Genomic DNA, 21,413 nt, shown 5'->3' with positions numbered 1-21,413 from the left:
TACCCCCATCCTTGGCACCCTCCCCACCCATCCACCACAACCACCCATTCACTGAAACATCCCATTCATCAACCCTCATCCACAAGACCCCCCAATTCTCCGCAACCTCCATCCACTGTAAACCTCCACCTACCCACTCCAACCTCCCATTCATCCACTGCCATTTTTCCTGGGAACCCCCACCCCCCCACCATTGTTTCCTCTCCCCCTCCACTCCCCACTAATGCAACCTTCCATCCATCTGCTGCGACCACTCTCCTTCCCTCACTCCCTCCTGCCCCTCACTGCAAACATACTATCCATCCACTGCATCCCTACATCCAAACACACCCCACATTGCAACCCCCATCCTTTGCAACCCCCTATCCAGTCCATTTCTTTTCAAAACAAAAACCGATTCGTTTAGACAAGAAGAAAAAAAAAGATACCCGGAAAAGAGGGATAGTTGTGTTCTGTGCACTGTGTACAAGCACGTGTGGAAATGCATTTGCGTGTGTGTGGATATATGTGTTTGCCATGCACATTTAAGGATTTCTTTACTGCATTAACATAATCCACCGTGTCCCTGCACATGGACATGCACCTTTGAAAGGATTTCTGGAGTCTACCAATGGATTTTCATCAAATGTTTTAGGCCTGTATGGCAAGAAATAAAGTGCCGTTCTTCCAATACATCTAAGACCTGGTCATTGACATTACCATGAACACATGAGCTTGATGACTTAATGGCCATGCAGCTGTGATGAAGTTTCTTCCTTACCCCCCACCCCCAGACACAAAGGAAGGGTTCAAAGATGTGAACAAACAACTCGTAGAAGAAAAAAACAACAAAAGAACAAGTAACTGCTGAAGACTAAAACATCTTCTGGTCATACCAATCCTTTTCAAATAACTTTTTTTTGTTTTTCAGCTGTGAATATACTGTAAAGCACATGTTTCAGCCTGAAATTTGTTTCAGTTATAGGAGACATCAAATTATCTAAGATGCTGCTAATAATCAATTGCTTTTATTGCACAGTGTGTCAACTGCACCAGATTTTTGAATTTTTTTTTTTAATGCCTATCTTAAGTGTCTTACAGCACCACATTTGCTTCTTCAGCTATGTTGTCACTGAAGCATGAGCCTACTGTTACAAAGTATAACTGAAACTTCTCACTAAAGAACCTTCCAAGACAAGCTGCTGCTCTAGACAATATTTCAAACAGTGCATGTGGTGTTTCTGAGTTTTGTACATTTTCGGACTTGGAGTCCCCTTTATCAAGCAAATTTCCTAATTAGTTTTAATTTTAAACTACTAAAATCCACTTTACAGCAACCAGAATCATTGTTATATATACATAAAAAAGTATATACATATTTTGACCGTTTCTGAGTGAATGCAATTTTATCAAGCACAGATTCCCCCCACCCACCCCACCTCGCCTTCCAAATGCATAAAATTATATGTATTTATCAGTCCTTCAAATTTCAACAAGACGAAGCTGTTCACCTATAATCTATGTTCCTGACGAAACACGTTTGGCTGAAGGCACCAGAAAGCAATGAGTGTTCTCAGACCTGATCATCTGATGGGCAGGAAAGCCGAGGTGAAAGATATGCTCCGTTGTCTCTCTCACTGTCGGAAAACAATGCATCGCGACAAGAGTTGACAGCTGATATATTTCTGTTTCTACCTTCTCCAACCATGAACTTATCATAAACATCATGGGAAGAAGGACAGGCAAATATGCAACAATATTAAAAGATGAAAATACCTGGTCAAACCACTATTTATATACTGTACACACAAAGCCATGTCACACAACAACAGTACATAAAGCAGGCAATGTGACACAAATCTAATCTTATCCTTTGATCTGTAAAATGCTCAAAACATCGCAGAAAAAATATATTCTTTTGAAACACTCAGTACAATTTACAAAATAACATCCACTGTTGACAAGGAATTATCATTAAAAAAAATAAAACAAAAACACACACACAAAAAAAAATACACATAAAAATAAAATTCCGAAATCATATTCAGGATTATATTTCCACATACACTTGAATGAGATATGTCCCATGCACTTGAACAATCAAGAAAAAGATCTGCTTTTCTACCTTACTTTAATACACATTTAACCTGTTCTTACACCTTGTAATACTCAGTACCAGACAAAACTGATCAACTTGGCATTATCTGTTCAAAATTAGCGAATCTAGTTCAGTCACTCACTGGCCACTACACAAAGTGATAAACACAATGAGTGGAATGGGTGGCACAATACAGCCTGCTATTGATTTTTTGTTTTTATTTATTTGTTTGTTTTTTTCTTCATACTGATGTCGACAATACTGAAGGTGTTTATACCAGGCTGGGATTTACCCAAAAGTAAGTTTGTTTGTACCAGGCTGGGATTCATCCAAAAGTAAGTTTCACATCACTTTGAAAAATGAAACATTGCCTGCAAAAATATATCAGAGAGGGGCTAGTTTCCATTTCAAATGAAAGAGAAACTTTCAACAAAATCTGGCGCATCTGCTTTTACGTCATTTCGTAAAACAGTCTCCTCCCTGTAATATAGAGTAAGTATGCACATCTGTGTGCGATGAGTGTATCAGTGGATCCATTAATGGAAGATTACAGTCTCCTCCCTGTAATATAGAGTAAGTATGCACATCTGTGTACGGTGAGTGTATCAGTGGATCCATTAATGGAAGATTCAGAGGAAGGTGGCAGAATGGTTAAGACGCTCAGCTGCCAATACAGAGAGTCCGTGAGGGTGTGGGTTCGATTCCCGCTCTCGCCCTTTCTCCTAAGTTTGACTGGAAAATCAAACTGAGCGTCTAGTCTTTCGGATGAGACGATAAACCGAGGTCCCGTGTGCAGCACGCACTTGGCGCACTGAAAAAGAACCCATGGCAACGAGAGTGTTGTCCTCTGGCGAAATTACGTAAAATGAAATCCCCTTTCATAGGTACACAAATATGTAAGCATGCACTCAAGGCCTGACTAAGCGCGTTGGGTTATGCTGCTGGTCAGGCATCTGCTCAACAGATGTGGTGTAGCGTGTATGGATTTGTCCGAACGCAGTGACGCCTCCTTGAGAAAGTGAAAGTGAAACTGAAACTCAGTTGTTGTAAACAGACATACAAAGCCTGACCAGTTTTAAGTTGTGTAGGTCAGGCATGTGCCCCTTCCCTTCCCTTACTTTTTTCCTCCCAGCTCCATCCCTTCTCTTACTTTTTGCCTCCTCCAGTCCCCTCCCTTCCCTGACTTTTCCCCCAAAAGAAAATGTAGTGTAATTCATAAGGATCAATCTGCATGCCTGGATGCTTCCTTGAAATGGAAACTGTGCAGACAACCATTAAATAACTTGTGAACAAAAACAGTAGTTCAAACAGCGTACATTCCCATTCATGGCAGAAAAGTATCATCCTCTTGATTGTTCTTAAGTGTGTGACAAGCATCTTTTCTTTTCAATAGACATACATCAATACAAGCAAAGCACTGAACACATTAATAAAAAAAAAAAAAAAAAAAGAAGAAAAAAAAAAAAGGTGTTCAATTATCACAAGAAAGCATAAAAAATAATATCTAAATGTGTGTGAGCACAAACGCATCACAAATTTTTTTTGTGACACACACAACAAACTCCATCATTACGGAATGAAATATGTGACACATAACATCTGTTTTGAGTCACCAGTGGAATGATTCTGACTGGTTAGGAATGCAACTACTGTTCAAGCTTTCACACAAAGTCTTGTTAGTTCTTTCAGCAAATCAATCACAAAAAGCTGCTGTTACTGTTTAAGCTGAGTTTCACCAAATGGCTATTTTTTTCTTTCTTTTTTATACAGAAAGGATCAATCACAAGAGCACTTGAAAAATATTTTCATCTGAAAATACTCAATGAGCTTGATTATTTCATGAAAAAAGAAATCACATTGATTCTTGGAATGTTCTTACTTCATATTTATGTGAAGTGAAGATTATCAATCTCACATATTTCTTTGTGCTTTGGGGGACAAAGTTTGTTAAAAGCCTAAATTTCATAAGGGGGTTCATGCACTACCTGACTAGACATTCACCCCTAACATAAAACAGGAAAAAAAAGCACAGACACCACCAGATTCCTCCTCTGTGTCACTCAGCTAGAACCTTAGTTTGATTGTCATAATACTGCGTAGTAGTTCAATACTAAAATATTCTCCAAATTTGGAAATCTGGAAAACATGCTTACATGGGGTTGTGGGAGGAGTCACGGCTACAGCTACATGAAGAAAGTGGTGCAGGTTCTGGGGGAAAGAAGGGGGCGGGGATGGAGGGCACAAGATGGGTGAGGAGGGAACGGGGGTAGGTGACAAGGGGGCGGGGATGGAGGGCACAAGATGGGTGAGGAGGGGACGGGGGTAGGTGTCAAGGTGACAGGGGATGGAGGGCACAAGATGGGTGAGGAGGGGATGGGGGTAGGTGTCAAGGTGACAGGGGATGGAGGGTACAAGATGGGTGAGGAGGGGACGGGGGTAGGTGACAAGGGGGCGGGGATGGAGGGTACAAGATGGGTGAGGAGGGGATGGGGGTAGGTGACAAGGGGGCGGGGATGGAGGGTACAAGATGGGTGAGGAGGGGACGGGGGTAGGTGACAAGGGGGCGGGGATGGAGGGCAAAAGATGGGTGAGGAGGGGACGGGGGTAGGTGACAAGGGGGCAGGGATGGAGGGTACAAGATGGGTGAGGAGGGGACGGGGGTAGGTGTCAAGGTGACAGGGGATGGAGGGTACAAGATGGGTGAGGAGGGGACGGGGGTAGGTGACAAGGGGGCAGGGATGGAGGGTACAAGATGGGTGAGGAGGGGACGGGGGTAGGTGACAAGGGGGCGGGGATGGAGGGTACAAGATGGGTGAGGAGGGGACGGGGGTAGGTGACAAGGGGGCGGGGATGGAGGGTACAAGATGGGTGAGGAGGGGATGGGGGTAGGTGTCAAGGGGGCAGGGATGGAGGGTACAAGATGGGTGAGGAGGGGACGGGGGTAGGTGACAATGGGGCAGGGATGGAGGGCACAAGATGGGTGAGGAGGGGACGGGGGTAGGTGACAAGGGGGCGGGGATGGAGGGCACAAGATGGGTGAGGAGGGGACGGGGGTAGGTGACAAGGGGGCAGGGGATGGAGGGTACAAGATGGGTGAGGAGGGGACGGGGGTAGGTGACAAGGGGGCAGGGATGGAGGGTACAAGATGGGTGAGGAGGGGATGGGGGTAGGTGTCAAGGTGACAGGGGATGGAGGGTACAAGATGGGTGAGGAGGTGACGGGGGTAGGTAACAAGGGGGCGGGGATGGAGGGTACAAGATGGGTGAGGAGGGGACGGGGGTAGGTGACAATGGGGCGGGGATGGAGGGTACAAGATGGGTGAGGAGGGGACAGGGGTAGGTGACAAGGGGGTGAGGATGGAGGGTACAAGATGGGTGAGGAGGGGACGGGGGTAGGTGACAAGGGGGCGGGGATGGAGGGTACAAGATGGGTGAGGAGGGGACAGGGGTAGGTGACAAGGGGGTGAGGATGGAGGGTACAAGATGGGTGAGGAGGGGACGGGGGGTAGGTGACAAGGGGGCAGGGATGGAGGGTACAAGATGGGTGAGGAGGGGACGGGGGTAGGTGACAAGGGGGCGGGGATGGAGGGCACAAGATGGGTGAGGAGGGGACGGGGGTAGGTGACAAGGGGGCGGGGATGGAGGGTACAAGATGGGTGAGGAGGGGATGGGGGTAGGTGACAAGGGGGCGGGGATGGAGGGTACAAGATGGGTGAGGAGGGGACGGGGGTAGGTGACAAGGGGGCAGGGGATGGAGGGCACAAGATGGGTGAGGAGGGGACGGGGGTAGGTGACAAGCACAAACAGTGTAAAAGAGAAAGGAGTTTTCCTAGTCATGAACACCAGAAACAAGGCTGGTATAAAAAAAAAAGAAAAAAAAAACAGGAGGCAATACTATACATCTGCTGCGCACCCTAGAAAACCCAACATCATTCATAAAAAAACACTGACAAACAACTGTAGGTCCACAAAATTAGGACAAAGCATCACACACAGTTTACTGTGTTTCCAGCAAGGACACGTAGTACCAAGCACAAAGTTTCAAGCTGTGACACACCAAGTGTCAAAAACTTTCCACAAGTCACAAACACAATGGTGTATACCACTACAGCAAAGTGCAGCCCTACCACAGTGCGGAGCAAAACGAACGGACGACGAGATTTGAAACACCATCATGACGATAGAAAGGAGGCAAGTCAAAAGGCACAACTCCGTTTCCACAACCTGGATCAGAACACACCCTGATTGGACAACACTTCTCTTCACGCATCACACTGAGCGAACCCTCACGTGACAACAACAACAACAACAAAAAAGCAAGCTGCGAACAAATCAAAACATATACGTATGTATCTATGCGAACACATTCATATCATTGACATGTCTGACTTTACATATTCATCGATCAATACATCTGATATCTTAATAAGTGTGTCACAGATAAATAACAGCGCACTGCACTACAATAACCTATGGAGCTGTCATTTGGCCACAGACATACACAAGACAGCAATGCAACTAAAACGTTTACAATCCCTTGTACTTTACCACAGGCATATTGAGATACCAGCATGAAATGCAACAAAAACACTGCCATCTACCATAACCATATACACAAGCATACATAACCAAATCTCAAAGTACATAATGGTTTTACAGGGGGCAAGGTGTGGGGTAGAATGTAGACTACGATAATGTAGTCCAGCCAATGTTGATGCAAAATAAACACTGATGAAAAAAAAAGTATCACCATATGAAGCCATAAATGCAGCAAACTATACAGCCATTTTCTGAAAATACCTTCACTGGATCAAGGTGATGGCTCTGTTTATGAGCTAATTAGCCTGTGTGACTGCCTATCATCAAACAGTTTATCTTATAAAAGTGATTTTTTTTTTTTTAAGTGCTGGGAATGCTGCTATCATGTAATGATTTCTGTACAGTGTTCAATCAAGTTTGAAAATAAATAGTATGTGTAATGAAGGAGCAAAATCACCACATCATCATTATTTTTTGAAGATATTTTCTGTCATGACCAAAAATCAGAAATGTAAGATAATGATGGATATGCTTAGCAGCTAATAAACAAACAAATGTTTTGGATCCAAATTAACTCATCTTTCAAAATACCTCAGCATTCCTAAACTACAAGAGCAACATTGAGAAAAGAGCTGCGCCTGTATACTAAAAAAAAAAAAAAAAAAAAATCAGGTAAATGGTTTTTTTTTTATCATGCACAGCGATACAAATACAACTTCTGAATAAAGCATGCAAGAAAAACCTCACAGAAAACCTGAATGAACCTATAAGAAAAATTGAAATGAACACACACTGCTAATCTGCCAACAGAGGTACATCTTTATCAAACAATCCATAGTGACATTACGATCATGATCAAACAACTGTATTTCACATTACAATATCAAATATTATGATTCGATTTTCTTCAAAACAGTCAACAATATGTATACTTACATGCCTACAGTGAGCATAAGACAATGGAGCACTTGAATTTTGTCCTTAAAACTAACAGTTCTCTCATCCGCTCTGCAGAAAAAAACTGTAACAATTCAACAAGGTATATATGTTCTCTTGTGTGTTGATTCCTTTTACATTGTCAGGTTCCAATAAAACAGCCACTTCAAAGTTAACGCATCTCTATAGAAACATCTCATGGCACAAATAGCAAGTACATTCATTTACTTGAGAAAATCTCACAACACTAATATGTTAAATTTTTTTAAAATCATGGAAAACAATTCTGTCCACAGACTCCAACTTATCAATTTAAAAGAAATCCACATTATTAGATGAAATTTTTATGCTGAGATGGAAACCCTTCAGGCAAATTAATGATTATCTTTGTCGGTTTAGAAGCCAACATTATTAATTACAATTCTGAGTCAAATAAAGGATCATGTTTCTCAGTTAAAAAAACTGACATTAATAATCAAAATACAGAATCAGAAACCCTACAGACTATTCAACAACTACCTTCATCAATTCTAATCACTGAATGGAAACAATAATGACAGTTTCTTAGATTTGTACAGTCTGGAGCACATATCTAGAACACCCATGACAGAAAGAAAGAAAAAAAATAATGTTTAAGAGAGGTCTGCTGTTGTATGTGTGGTCAGAACACTGATCAACCCTCTCAGACAGTTCACATCACAGTCACTGACAGTGATAAACTCAAGCAAAACAAAGAGAAAGCATGTGATCTGTAATTTCTAAGACAGAAATGGAAATAGGAAACACATATACACACAAAAAATCAAATTCTAGGAAGTGGCTCAGTTTTTCTCCATATAAAACTAAGTGGTGTGGGGTCGTGTAGGTTGAGGAGAATCTTTAACCCATTTCATCCCATACAAAGCAATGTACTGATAATTTCATTAATCCACACAAATTAATTTTCAATCGGTGAAGGCTGAAAGATGGAAAGAAGGAAAAATGAAAGTCGCTCCAGAGAGTGCTCTGCTTTACTCTGTACAAGACGAAGTGTTGTGTGTGTGTGTGTGTGTGTGTGTGTGTGTGTGTGTATGTGTATGTGTATGTGTGTGTGTGTGTGTGTGAGTGTGTGCACGCAAAATAATTCTGAAATATTTTCTAAAATAAAATAAACAATAAATATCAATTCCCTGCAGGTTCTACACTGGCACATTCTATCGCCTCATTATATCTCTGAGCCTTTAAAGCCACAAGTTAAGGAATGAAAGAAAAAGAAAAGAAAAACACACCCAATCATGGGCAATGAAACAGGTTGATTTTTTAGGGTAAAGGAAAAAAAAAAGAAAAGATATTTGTAAAAAGGCAGGGTAAAAAGAAATTAGTAAAAAACTCCACAAAGTGTCAGTTTTTATTGTGCTAACACTTATATTTAAGAGAGTGTAAGCCATTTTTTTTTCTCTTATAAATGACTGTCATCTTCATAACACAACTGTGCATTATGCCATTGTAAGACTGACCAATAGTTTCTTTTAATCAGGACTTTACATGTTTGTTTTTTTTAATCACTACTATATCATTTATTTTATGTGTTTATTGAAAAGAAATTCAAATGCCATCCATTCAAAATCTGTTCCTTAGCTGATTTTTTCCATCCTTTTCTTTTTCATGTTCCCAAATGTTCCTGTCAGCAGAAAAACAACAAAATACAAAAACAACAACCTAACTTTCGTTTGTGTTGCAATACAATGCGTTTGATAAACATGCTTAGTGATGTAACACCACACGCAGAGTAACTGAACAAACAGATTATTCAGTATCCAGTGATTCAACATTGTATATATTAGTTATTATGTTACAATGCAGTGTGATTTCTTAGTATACGACTGGGTCTGTGTGCATTCTTTTCCAATCAAGTACAGCACTCAAACCTGTCAAAAGAATGTATTAGTTGATCAACTATTAGCGATAAAACTATTTCAATTTACACTTCCGTCAATATCCTCAGGCACCAAACCAGATATTCTTGTCCATTCCCAGCATCGGCATGGCAAAATCACTGAGATTTTTCTTGATCTTTTCAGAATGCCCAAGCACTTCAGGAGACAGACTATGTTTTGTGAGACAAGATGATGAATGACAATACTCATCCATGGCCAATATCAAGCATCAAAAAGCCACACTGAAAAGAAAAAAAACAAAACAACAACAAAAAAAAACAAAAAAACCCAGCACACTAACTAGAAACCACAAAAGAACAAATGAATACATGTGTGTCCCTCGCATGCAGGAAAAACCCCCAGTGCTTTGAAAAAGTTTCAAACAACCTTTCGTTTATACGCTCTCCTAACAAGTCAATAACCTGCAAAGTATGGTAACATATGGAAAAGAAGGCAAATAAAATGATTGGATGGAATAAATTGCACCTGAAAAATGTCACAGGAATGATTCTGGGCAACAGCGTTGTGTAGCAAAGGAGCAGACATGCAAAACACACACACTCACACACACATGCAATCAACCACACTGATACATAACACATACTTCCTCATTGTTAAACTGGTTACAATATCAAACTGAATGCAGTAGGCAAAGGCAGTTGCATGTGCTAGCACAATATAATCAAGGAATATAGCAGAAAGGAAGAACACACCAGCACACAGTCAAACAACCAAAGGAGAGAAAGGAAAAACCCAACCCAACAGTCAAATAACACAGTGAAAACGTGTTTTAGCCTCGTTGACACAAGTTGCACCAACACACACACACACACACACACCCATGTCCAAATAGACACAACCAAAAGTAACAGCAGTCACATTATTAAACAGCAAAAGACAACGATGTAACTCTTTTCACACGTTCCAACAAATCATACAAGACAAGCAACACAACATGGAAGTTTCCTCAAACAAGCAGAGGAATGTTCGAGAAGCAAGAAATGACCAACCAAAACAAAAGCATAAACGGCAACATCCTGGTCAATGTAAATTTCCAAATCATACTCAAGCAACAAAGCAGTCTGAGCTGGAATGATGTTTTATGTAAAGGACAAAATGATGTCAAGCTGTGAAATACAACTTGTGACACACATGAACACATAAATGCAATGTCAGGACAAAAATACCCCCTCTCCTCCCCCATAAAGATTTTGATGATGCTCTACTTATGCTTGAGCTTATAATGGAGAAGGCACCAAATAGCTCATGGGTCTCATGTAATTTCCAATAAAAAAAAAAAAAAATGTGTGCTAAGCAGCTTCACACAAAAATAATGCTGCACAATTCTCTGTAACCTTTTTTTTTCTTCATTCTTGTATTTCAAGCACTTTATCTCTTGTTTTTAAACAAGTACTGTATCTCTGATTTTCTAAGGCTATTTGTGGCTTGATGATGGAATGTTTGCTGCATCCTACTTCAGCGCAAAAGCCAAAATATGTAGTCTGCACAAGTCACACAAAACAATCCTGGCAAACAGTGTTTCACATGGCACTCATACAATACACAGAGTTGATGACAAGAACAGTTTACACAGAATACAAGTGACTGCACCCAAGCTCCACCTTCCCAGATCTCTCTATCATGCATCAACAAATGTTGCAACTTTCACCAAGCCTGCATCACGGTAATATTTTCCAGTGAAATTTCTGTGTGTTTTTTTTGTTGTTCATTTTGGTTGATACACTAAACTGAAGCGCTTGCCATAAGCAGAGGAAAGCCAAACATGAACAATGTTACAGAGATGGTGGCATCATCATGAGGAATTATGGAATGTCACCACTGGGGAGATGAGAAGGTGATGAAATGGAAGACAATGGCTGTGAGCAATAGTAACATTCCTGACAAAGGGACATTGCCGATGGGTTAGTTTGGACAAAAGAAAAGATGTGGAATCTTAAAAACTTAAATCTTAAGCAGAGTATACACTTCTGATACCGTTTTCGATCAGTTCCCATGGCAAGTTGTGACAGTCTGAACTCAAGAAGTACAATAGGGAGCTCAGTACAATGTTGATTTCTGCATGAAAAAAACAAACAAACAAAAAGGTGTGAAAGCCATTGCTAGGAAAGACTGACAAGGACTGTGTTCTCATGATACACAAGATGCAGCCCAGCAGTGACAAGCAATGCTCTTCAGGCAATTTAATTTGGCAGTGGAAGAAGAAACGCACAAGCACACAAACGATCGATGTCTCCCAAAGTACGGTGGAAAGCCAGCTGATGAAAACACTGGTAATACTGTGAGGTTCAGGCACCTGTCTGACGCAGCAAGCAGCAAATGGCAGTGGAATCAATACAGCATGTCAAGCTTTCTGTCTTTTATGATAAATGAACCTACCTTTCCATAGACAGATAGAGGATACTCACACTCCGATATTTTCTTCATTTTGAGGATAAACCCCACATGAAGAGGAGCAATAAAATCTATGAACAATCTACAGTCTGACAAACACAACACGTCCTGAATTTCCATATCGAAGACGTTCAGATACAAAACTCTCTCTTAAATGGAATGCCCTGTATAATTACAATGCCAAATTACACATTGTGGTTTATCTACTTTTTACAGACTGAGGAGAGTGACAAAGAGGTAGAGACAGACAGAGTGAGTGTGACTGATAGAGGGTGCATCCACACCATCTTAAAAGAAAAAATGGAAATTCTTACAAATCCACTTTTGCCATTTCTCAGTGGCTCAGCACAGGCTTATAGTTACCGCTCTTTATCACCCTCTTGTGGCTGACTGGCGTCCTTGGATAAATGGTAGCTGGTTCAGCATTTTCTATCAGGCAAGCTAGGCAAATCAAGTTGGCCTTGCATTTGAGACATGGTTAAATATGAATCAATTAACTGTTCATCCAAAATAAACAGACATAATATGACACAAAAAATGTTTCTTAGCTTAAAATCATAGAATGGCACCATATGAGTGATCTGAAAGTAACACAGGATAAGTGTTACATCCACTTTTTCCTAAATTGGAGAAACCAGCATGGTTGTCTGAGCTGTGAACAATGAAAAAAAAAAAAAAATGGGGAACCAAAATGCATGATTCTTTTATCCATCTTACAGAACAGCACTCAACTAAAATTGTGCAATTACACAGGTTCCAGGTGGTATATCAAAAACCCTGGCCAGCACTGCCATTCCCAACCATTTTTCTCTTCCTATCCCAGAACATGTGTTCAGTTGTCTTAATGACATGCTGTCGTTCACATTATCCGCTGGGTTTAAAACTCTCCAGCCAGATTTTGCCCACTACAAACATCTGAAAAAAAGACGAGAACTTCAGCTGCACAGGACAAAAAGAACTCTTTCTCCACCATAATCTCCACCCACCCACTTTCCGTCCCCCACGCAAGCACAGAATCTTAATCAGTGACTTCAATGCAAATGTGGGAAGGATTCACAGACATGCAGACAGACATCTTGTGGAGAATAAAACTCTAGCTTTCCCTTATTGATATCTTTCTCAACAGGAATAACTGAATTCAATATAGCTGCTTGAACACATCCATGTAGACCGTTTCTGCTCGGTTTTTGATCACACATCAGAAGCTCCAGCCTTGGTGTCTGCTCTGAGTTCTGTCTCGCAACACACACACGCAAACACAGCTTTTCAACTGCTGGGTGGAGAATGCAGCATGGGCTCCTGATGCTACCTTTTCGAAGAGCTGAGTGCTGTGGCTTTTCACTCCTGACTGTCCAGGTACTCCAGGACCATCTGATAGAGGAACTGGTACTGCTCCTGCACACAATGCAACACTTTCATGTAACACACTCAGGTCTATAAATGTTTTCAAAGTTTAAAACAAACACACGAAATGGAGAGTTTAATCCTGATCTGTGTACGTATGCTTGTGGCATGTGTGTGATAGAATGGTTGTGAGATTCATGATGTAGACTATCGCACTGCTCAAACAGGCACACAGCCCACATTCTTTTTGTCTTTCCCCAGTGAAATATGTTTTGTTTCCCCCCCGCACCCCTCTGACTCACAGAGCTCTCCACGAACTGGGGCCTGTTGATATGGATCTGTTTGACCCCCTGGTAGACATCCACTTCCAGGTCATGACGTTAACTATCGCACCCCTCCAACACCAACATAGCCCACATTCTCTCTCGTCTTTCCCCAGTGAAACGTTTTGTTTCCCCACCCCCCTGACTCACAAAGCTCTCCACGAACCGGGATGCGGATCTGTTTGACCATCTGGCACACATCCACTTCCAGGTCATGATGTTAACTATCACCCTGCTCCAAAACCCACACAGCCCACATTCTCTCTTCTCTTTCTCCAGTGAAACATGTTTGTTTTCCTAGACACACAAAGCTCTTCACGAACTGGAGCCCACTGTTGCAGATCTGTTTTACTAGTATATGCGGACTTCCTGGTCATAATGATAACTATCCCACCCCTCCAAAACCCACACAGCCCACGTTCTCTCCTCCCTTTCCCCAGTGAAATACGTTTTGTTTTCCCCCGACTCACAAAGCTCTCCACAAACTGGGGCCTGTTGATGCAGCTCTGTTTGACAGCCTGGTACACATCCACTTCCAGGTACCTTAACTATGATGCGGATCTGTTTCACTGCCTGGTACACATCCACTCCCAGGTCATGACCTTAACTATGATGTGGATCTGTTTGACAGCCTGGTACACATCCACTTCCAGGTCATGACCTTAACTATCTCACCCCTCCAACACCCACATTCTTTCCTCTCTTTCCCCAGTGAAACATTTTGTTTTCCCCTGACTCACAAAGCTCTCCACAAACTGGGGCCTGTTGATGCGGATCTGTTTGACAGCCTGGTACACATCCACTTCCAGGTCAAGCTCCAGCCGCTCCAGAATGAGGCACATGGCTGCCAGGATGCCGCTCTTGCTGGCTCCGTTCCTGACCACACAGTCATCTTCATCATCATGGATGTCAGTGTGCATGAAAATCATGGTGGGAGTGTGGAAGTATGAGAGAGGGAGGGAGAGAAAGAGAGTGAGTGAGAGACAGAGTGAGTGTGAGAGCGAGATGTTTATGAATGTGACTTAAACACTGAGAGAGAGAGAGAGAGAGAGAGAGAGAGAGAGAGAGAGAGAGAGAGAGAGAGACAAGGAGGCAAGAAATAATACGCATTCTTGTGAACACACCTCAAGTAATTTGCAAGATCATTAACTACAAACAGAGAGAGAGAGAGAGACAGAGACAGAGACAGAGACAGAGAGACAGAGAGTGTGTGAAAGTGAGACCGAGTGAGTGTGAGAGTGAGTATGTATGATGTTTATGAATGTGAGTGACTAAAACAGAGAGAGAGAGGGAGAGAGACAGACAGAGACTGAGACTGAGACTGAGATGATTTATTCACTCAAGGCCATAGCCCCATATGAATGAAGGGCGATACAGTATACAGATGTCACCATACTATCAGTAAACATTCACCATTTTCACAATTAGTTAAAGAAATTATGATAATACTGTTTCTCTTAACTTAAAAGCTTTGTGTAAATACAGTGCAAGATTACGTATGACACCATCATCAGATGATGCCATCAATAAACATAATTTAAACAAACATGGACGTTCATAATATTTCTTTGGAATAAATCTTACACGAAATCCATGCAACACAGGACACATCAAAACAAAATGCACTTCATCTTCATTTGACAGCTTGCACAAAGGACACAACTTCTCTGTGTGATCAACAATCTTATAACGATATCTGTGCATATGAATTAGACAGACAGAGAGAGAGAGAGAGAGTTAAAGTGAGATTGAGTGAGTGCGAGTATGTATGATGTTTAAGAATGTAACTAACTAAATCACAGAGAGAGAGAGTGCGTGTGTCTGTGCCGTGTATGTGTGTGTATCTCTGTGTCTTTCTTTACGTCTGTGTGTTCGTGTCTGAGTGTATCTCCGTGTAAGTGAGTCAGCATGCCTGTGTGCGTAAACCCAACATGTGAGCCGTTTTCTGTGCCTCTGTGTAAATCACTCAGGATGTACACTTCCAGGCAACCTCAGGTGCAAAACAAAGCACCGATCCCCTTCATACAGAATATAACCTGCATGGCACTACACTGTGAGCCTGATTGGCCACAGCTCAACACTCAGCAAGGTCACCACAATACACTGTGACCCTGACTGTAAAAGAACCCATGGCAACAAAAAGCTTGTCTGTACAGAAATCTACTTTGATAGTAAAAGAAAAACATGTGGAGAAAAACAAAATTTCAAAATACAGGTGGTGCAGCACCGTGGACCACAAACAACGCCTCTCTCCCCAGGGGCAGCAGAGCAAATTTCACACACACAGAAATGTGTTGTGACAACAACAAAAATAATAACACAATACAATAGAGAAAAGCCACAACAGAACTTATCTATTGAAAACACAATACAAAATGGATAAAACCATAATAGAACTATTTATTAAAAACAAAACAAAACAAACAAAAAATAGAACTATCTATTAAAAACAATACAAAACAAACAGAAAAACAAAGAAATAAAGCAAACAAACCTGTTAGAAACATATATATATATATATCTACATATGAAAAAGCCATTAACCTCTTGACTGCTGCCAACATGTATGCTCATCAGTGAAGGGCTGTCGACTTAGACAGAACTTACAGGTCAGGGTGAAAGTCATCATTATTTCCTTGAACTTCTTCCTCTTAGGACTGTATTACTTTTGCTTTAGCAAAACAACACTTAAAGCGTGCACAAAAAGTAGTAACTGCACAAAGAATTCACGCCTGACTGATCTCTTTTCATCAAGGCTCAGCAGGCAAGGGGTTAAAAAAAAAACCCCAACAACAGTCGAATCGAGTACACAGAATGTAAGAATACAATGAACACAAGCGGCATGCAGCAAAATAAGGCCAAATGAATACGCTTAATAGCCAAAAAAAAGCACAAGACGACACAAAGCGTAAACCTGACAAGATGGTGTGGAGAGCCTTGGCCAAAGGAATGATTCAGAGCTTATAGCTTTTAGAGGCGTTTGATTGGCTAAGAGTGGACTGGGCAAGATGGGTCATCTTTTCACTGTTAGCTGCACGAAATTTGGCCAAGCAGAGCAAACTGATAGGCCTAGTTTGCATCAGTTTGACATGGTACAGTATATGACACCAAAAACTAAATTTCAATCTTTTGCATCTTATAAACACAGCAGCAGAAAACAAAGGCCGGAAGATGGACGGAGCTACTGACATGCAGTGGATGGTGACAGGCCCCTTGCCGTTCTGCTTGTACCAGTCGGTGACCATGCGGTGCAGACGCAGCAGGGAGGTGACGGAGTTGGGCAGGGTCTGGTAGTCGGGCCATGACTTGAACATGAACTGCTTCACCGCACGCTCCTCTCCCTGTCACAACATCACAACAAAGTCTGAGTAAATGATATGGATGAATGAATGGTATCGATACTTATATTGCGCCTGTCCTCGGTCGGAGACCAAGCTCTCAGCGCTTAACAAACTCAGGGTCATTTGCACAACAGGCTGCCCACCTGGGTAGAGCCTGATGGCTGCCACTGAGCGCTCACCACTCGTTTCCTGTGTCATTCAATCAGATTTCAGGCATGCACACAAACACACTGAGAGACATGTAACGTGTTACGTGTATGACCGTTTTGTTTATTTACCCCACCATGTAGGCAGCCATACTCTGTTTTGAGGGTGTGTATGCTGGGTATGTTCTTCTTTCCATAACCTACCAAATGCTGACATGGGTTACAGGATCTTTAACATGCGTATTTCATCTTCTGCGCGCATATACACATGAAGGAGGTTCAGGCACTAGTAGGTCGGCAAATATGTTGACCAGGGAGATCAAAAATCTCTCTCTCACTCTCTCTCTCAATATATATGGAGAGAGAGAGAGAGAAAGAGATGGATATATATATATATATATATATATATATATATATATATATATATATATGCACATTATATACATGAACACACATTATCATTTTTATCATTATTATTATTACAAGTATTATTATCATCATAGGCACGTTTGCTATGAACCACTCACCCTGCCATGATGGCTGAGTTTAAAGATGCGGATGGTGACATCAGCATCCACATCCGATGATGACAACAGCTCCACACTGAGAGGCCCATGCTCCTCTGTGTAGCCGTACTCCTCGGGCCAGTACAGGGAACAGGACTGAAATCACCCACATAGCAAGGTCACCAATAACTGAAGGGTGGGTACGGGTTTCTCCTTCTTCTTTGTTTATGGGCAGCAACTCATATGTACACGAGTGGACTTTTACATGTAGGACCGTTTTTACCCCTGCCACATATGCAGCCATACTCCATTTTCAGGGGTGTGCATGCTGGGTATGTTCTTGTTTCCATAATCCACCCAATGTTGACATGGATTACAGGTTCTTTAACATGCATATTTGATCTTCTGCTTGTGTATACACACACGAAGGTGGTTCAGGCACAAACAGGTGTGCATATATGTTGACCTGGGAGATCAGAAAAATATCCACCCTTTAACACCAGGTGCTGTTACCAAGATTCAAACCCAGGGCCCTAAGATTGAAAGTCCAACACTTTTACCACTTGACTATTGTGCCCATCAGGAATGGGTTTGATATTCCTGGTAACAGCAGGAAATGCAGGTATGACTTTGTAAACAGTGAACAGGACTGAAATCGTTCACACAGCAGTCATCAAAGACTGAAGGGTGGGTATGGGTTTGATAAAACTGGTCACTACAAGAAAGGCAGGTGTGATTTTGTAAACAGTGAACAGGCCTGAAATCATCCACACAGCAATCAATGACTGAAGGGCAGATATGAGTTTAATACTTCTGATCACTGCAGGAAATGCAGGTATGATTTTATATATTTTACACACATACACACAAACTCACACACACAAACATGTTCTCACTCACGCACACACGATGGTCGTGTCTGACTATGACCATTAGAAAAACACGAGAGGAGGAAACTGCTGTCCCAACTATCCAGGCTACACACACACACACACACACACACTCTCTCACATATGAAAAAAACACTTTTCCCACAGAGATTCTACATATATGTATATATATATATATATATATATATGCAATTCAGAAACAGCTTGAGAAGACAGACTTGGGTATTTCTACTCAACATCTGTCCTAACTAAAACACTTTATGCTTGATCACATGAACAAACTTTCATGTTCCTGAAAAATCATCTCAGTTCGTTGTGAGAAAAAATGCATGTCACTACTTGAGTATCAAAAATGGTGCCATATAATCAAAATCTGATATCACAGGGAAAAAATACGAAGAAATATTAAAAGACGACTTTTCTGAAAACATTTAAAAGGGGATCTTAAAAAAAGTAAAAGAAAGTAAAGGAAAAACAAGAGCCAATGTACCTTACGTTTCAAGCAAAAAAGGGGATTAAAAAAAAAAGAATGTAAAGAGAAACAAGGAGAGCCATTGTACCTTGTCGTTTCGATCAAATTCGTTGAGCATGACGATGGCATCCGAGTTGTAGTCATACAACATTCGCCAGAAGTCCCCGACTGTGTTGGGCAGAGGCATCTGAGTCACTAGGAACCGGTCCTTCTGAGTGTAACCCTGAAACACAATGTGTTTGCTAGTAAAGAGACTCTTTGAAGGAGTAAGGTGGCAGAATGGTTAAGACACTTACCTGCCAATAGAGTGTCCATGAGTATCTGGGTTTGATTCCCACTCTCGCCCTTTCTCCCAAGTTTGACTGGAAAATCAAACTGAGCATCTAGTCATTCTGATGAGATACTAAACCAAGGTCCTGTGTGCAGCACACACTAAGGCGCACTGAAAAAGAAACCATGGCAACAAGAGTGTTGTCCTGTGGCAAAATTCTGTTGAAGAAATCCACTTTAATAGGTACACAAATATATAGGCACGCACTCAAGGCCCGACTATTGTGTATGGTTACACTGCCGTCAGGCATCTGCTGAGCAGATGTGGTGTAGTGTATATGGATTTGTCAAAATATAGTGATGCCCATCTTCATGCCAATGCTATACAGCATTTCCCATCAACTTGCTCACATGTCTATACAAAAGGTACAGAGGACCACAAGGAGAAAACTACCTTGATAAAATATGTTACAGAAAATGTTCTGAATTTGTTTCTCTAAAAATGGTTTAGTTCTCAGCATGTATCTCTCTCTCTCTCTCTCTCCCCCCCTCTCTCTCTGTTTTTTTATTTTTTAACCCTCTATCTTACTGGTACCCCCTTTTACTGGTACCCCCTTTTACTTAAATCATTTAACAAATTATTTACTTACAGACAGAAAGATGGCATTGATGTAGTCGTTGCATCCATCAATCGGCGTATAAAGGAAAGGCCTACTCCGATTAGCTGCAAAGGTATAATAAATCACACAAATAAGCATATGAAACATAGATGTTTGATATCTGGCATGTTGACAAGAATGCAGAAACACAACAGTACTGTGTAGAAAAAGATAAAAAGAAAGGATCTAGAAAGAGAAAAAGTGTTTCCACTTCAGATATCACACAACACACTTAAACAGAAGCATACACTCCCACCCCCACACACCACATGGAAGTGCTCACACATACATACACACAGATACACACACATGCACAGACACACATGTAAGTGCTCACATATATACAGACAAATGCACACATTCACATACACACATAACAACACATAACTCAAGCATGAACATGCACACACAACACACCCAGACACACAAACCAGCACACACACACACACACACACACAGCACATACCTGGCAGGACATTCTTAAATCTGTTTTTGCCCATGTTTTCCTCTGACAATGCGGCAGTGCACTCTGAGCGATCAATAGTAGGAGACAGCAGTTGCAGAGTCTGCACACATTTTACCCAGTCATTCGCCTTACTGTGCAAGTCACCTCACTCAAGCAAAATGCAGCAACAATGTATGATATCTGGCAGGGAGAGAGGGACAGTTAATGATAATGATGAAGGTTATCGGCCGTAGCTACTTTCGTTTTCTCTGCATAGGCGGATAGTAGTTTGCACAGGACAAGAATCAGACTCCCTGCCAGAGTCTGCACTAGTTGGTCAAGGTAAAGTATGTGTAGTGAAGGATGAATTCGAGAAAAGGTCCCAGCCCCACTGGGAGGGTGGTAATTGATGATAAATATTATGCATCAAATACATGTGAACCACATACATGCATATATATATACATATATACATATATATATATATATATATATATGTCAATATCAACATGCTGTTATTTCACACCAAAGTGCACATTCTTTTGAAGGACTTACATAATACAATGCAAGATTTCAAAAATATGTTTCCACTCTTTTATATGTCAACAGGAAGACAAGCCTGAAAAATGCAGGTCATTTGTAATAAAAACATGAGATAGACAAACAGACATGCAGACAGACAGACAGAGAGCTAACTGAAGCAGTAACATCTCATATAGGTTTCATATATGTACAAAGGGCTTTTGAATCATTTTAAGTTGAGTACTAAATGTGTTGGTAGTGATTCTTTCATTTCAGAGCAGACACAGAAAGAGAGAGAGAGAGAGAGAGAGGGGGGGGGGGGGGCATTGGAAAGGAGGGAGGAAAAGAGAGAGAGAGAGTGGTGGAAAAAGAAAGACAGACAGACAGAAGAAGAAGGAGGGAAGGAAAGAGATAGGGTGGGGGAAAGAGAGCAAGACAGACAGAGAGAACTAATGTAGTAAAAATGCAATAGTTTTTCCTTTTCTTTTTTTTTTTAAATGTAAAAATGATGTTACAATCATTCAAAGTTGAGTGCGTTATGTCTCAGAGGCAGTTCTTTTATTTCATGCATTCATTTCTTAACTCTTTCCATATGAACGGCGAAAGACGACGTTAA

At 41.4% G+C, this 21,413-nt stretch overlaps 1 protein-coding gene across 1 annotated transcript in view; it reads right to left on the bottom strand.

Annotated features, from left to right (window-relative positions):
- Positions 1 to 5,626: 5,626 nt before the first annotated feature.
- Positions 5,627 to 21,413, bottom strand: part of LOC143295487 (receptor-type tyrosine-protein phosphatase epsilon-like) — a 48,071-nt gene continuing 32,284 nt past the window's right edge. Inside the window, exons 20-26 of the mRNA XM_076607210.1 lie at positions 20,297 to 20,396; positions 19,822 to 19,895; positions 18,990 to 19,124; positions 17,561 to 17,695; positions 16,736 to 16,887; positions 14,287 to 14,422; positions 5,627 to 13,274 (exon numbers count right to left, since the gene is read on the bottom strand). Of these exons, the coding sequence (XP_076463325.1) occupies positions 13,218 to 13,274; positions 14,287 to 14,422; positions 16,736 to 16,887; positions 17,561 to 17,695; positions 18,990 to 19,124; positions 19,822 to 19,895; positions 20,297 to 20,396 (789 nt within the window). The 3' untranslated portion in view covers positions 5,627 to 13,217. The remainder of the gene's footprint in view (positions 13,275 to 14,286; positions 14,423 to 16,735; positions 16,888 to 17,560; positions 17,696 to 18,989; positions 19,125 to 19,821; positions 19,896 to 20,296; positions 20,397 to 21,413) is intronic.

This window comes from Babylonia areolata, chromosome 20, assembly GCF_041734735.1.
Source record: "Babylonia areolata isolate BAREFJ2019XMU chromosome 20, ASM4173473v1, whole genome shotgun sequence".
In the NCBI taxonomy this organism is placed as follows: Eukaryota; Metazoa; Mollusca; class Gastropoda; order Neogastropoda; family Buccinidae; genus Babylonia; species Babylonia areolata.
The sequence above is the reverse complement of the archived record's forward strand: the minus strand, read 5'-3'. Positions and strand labels throughout refer to the sequence as shown.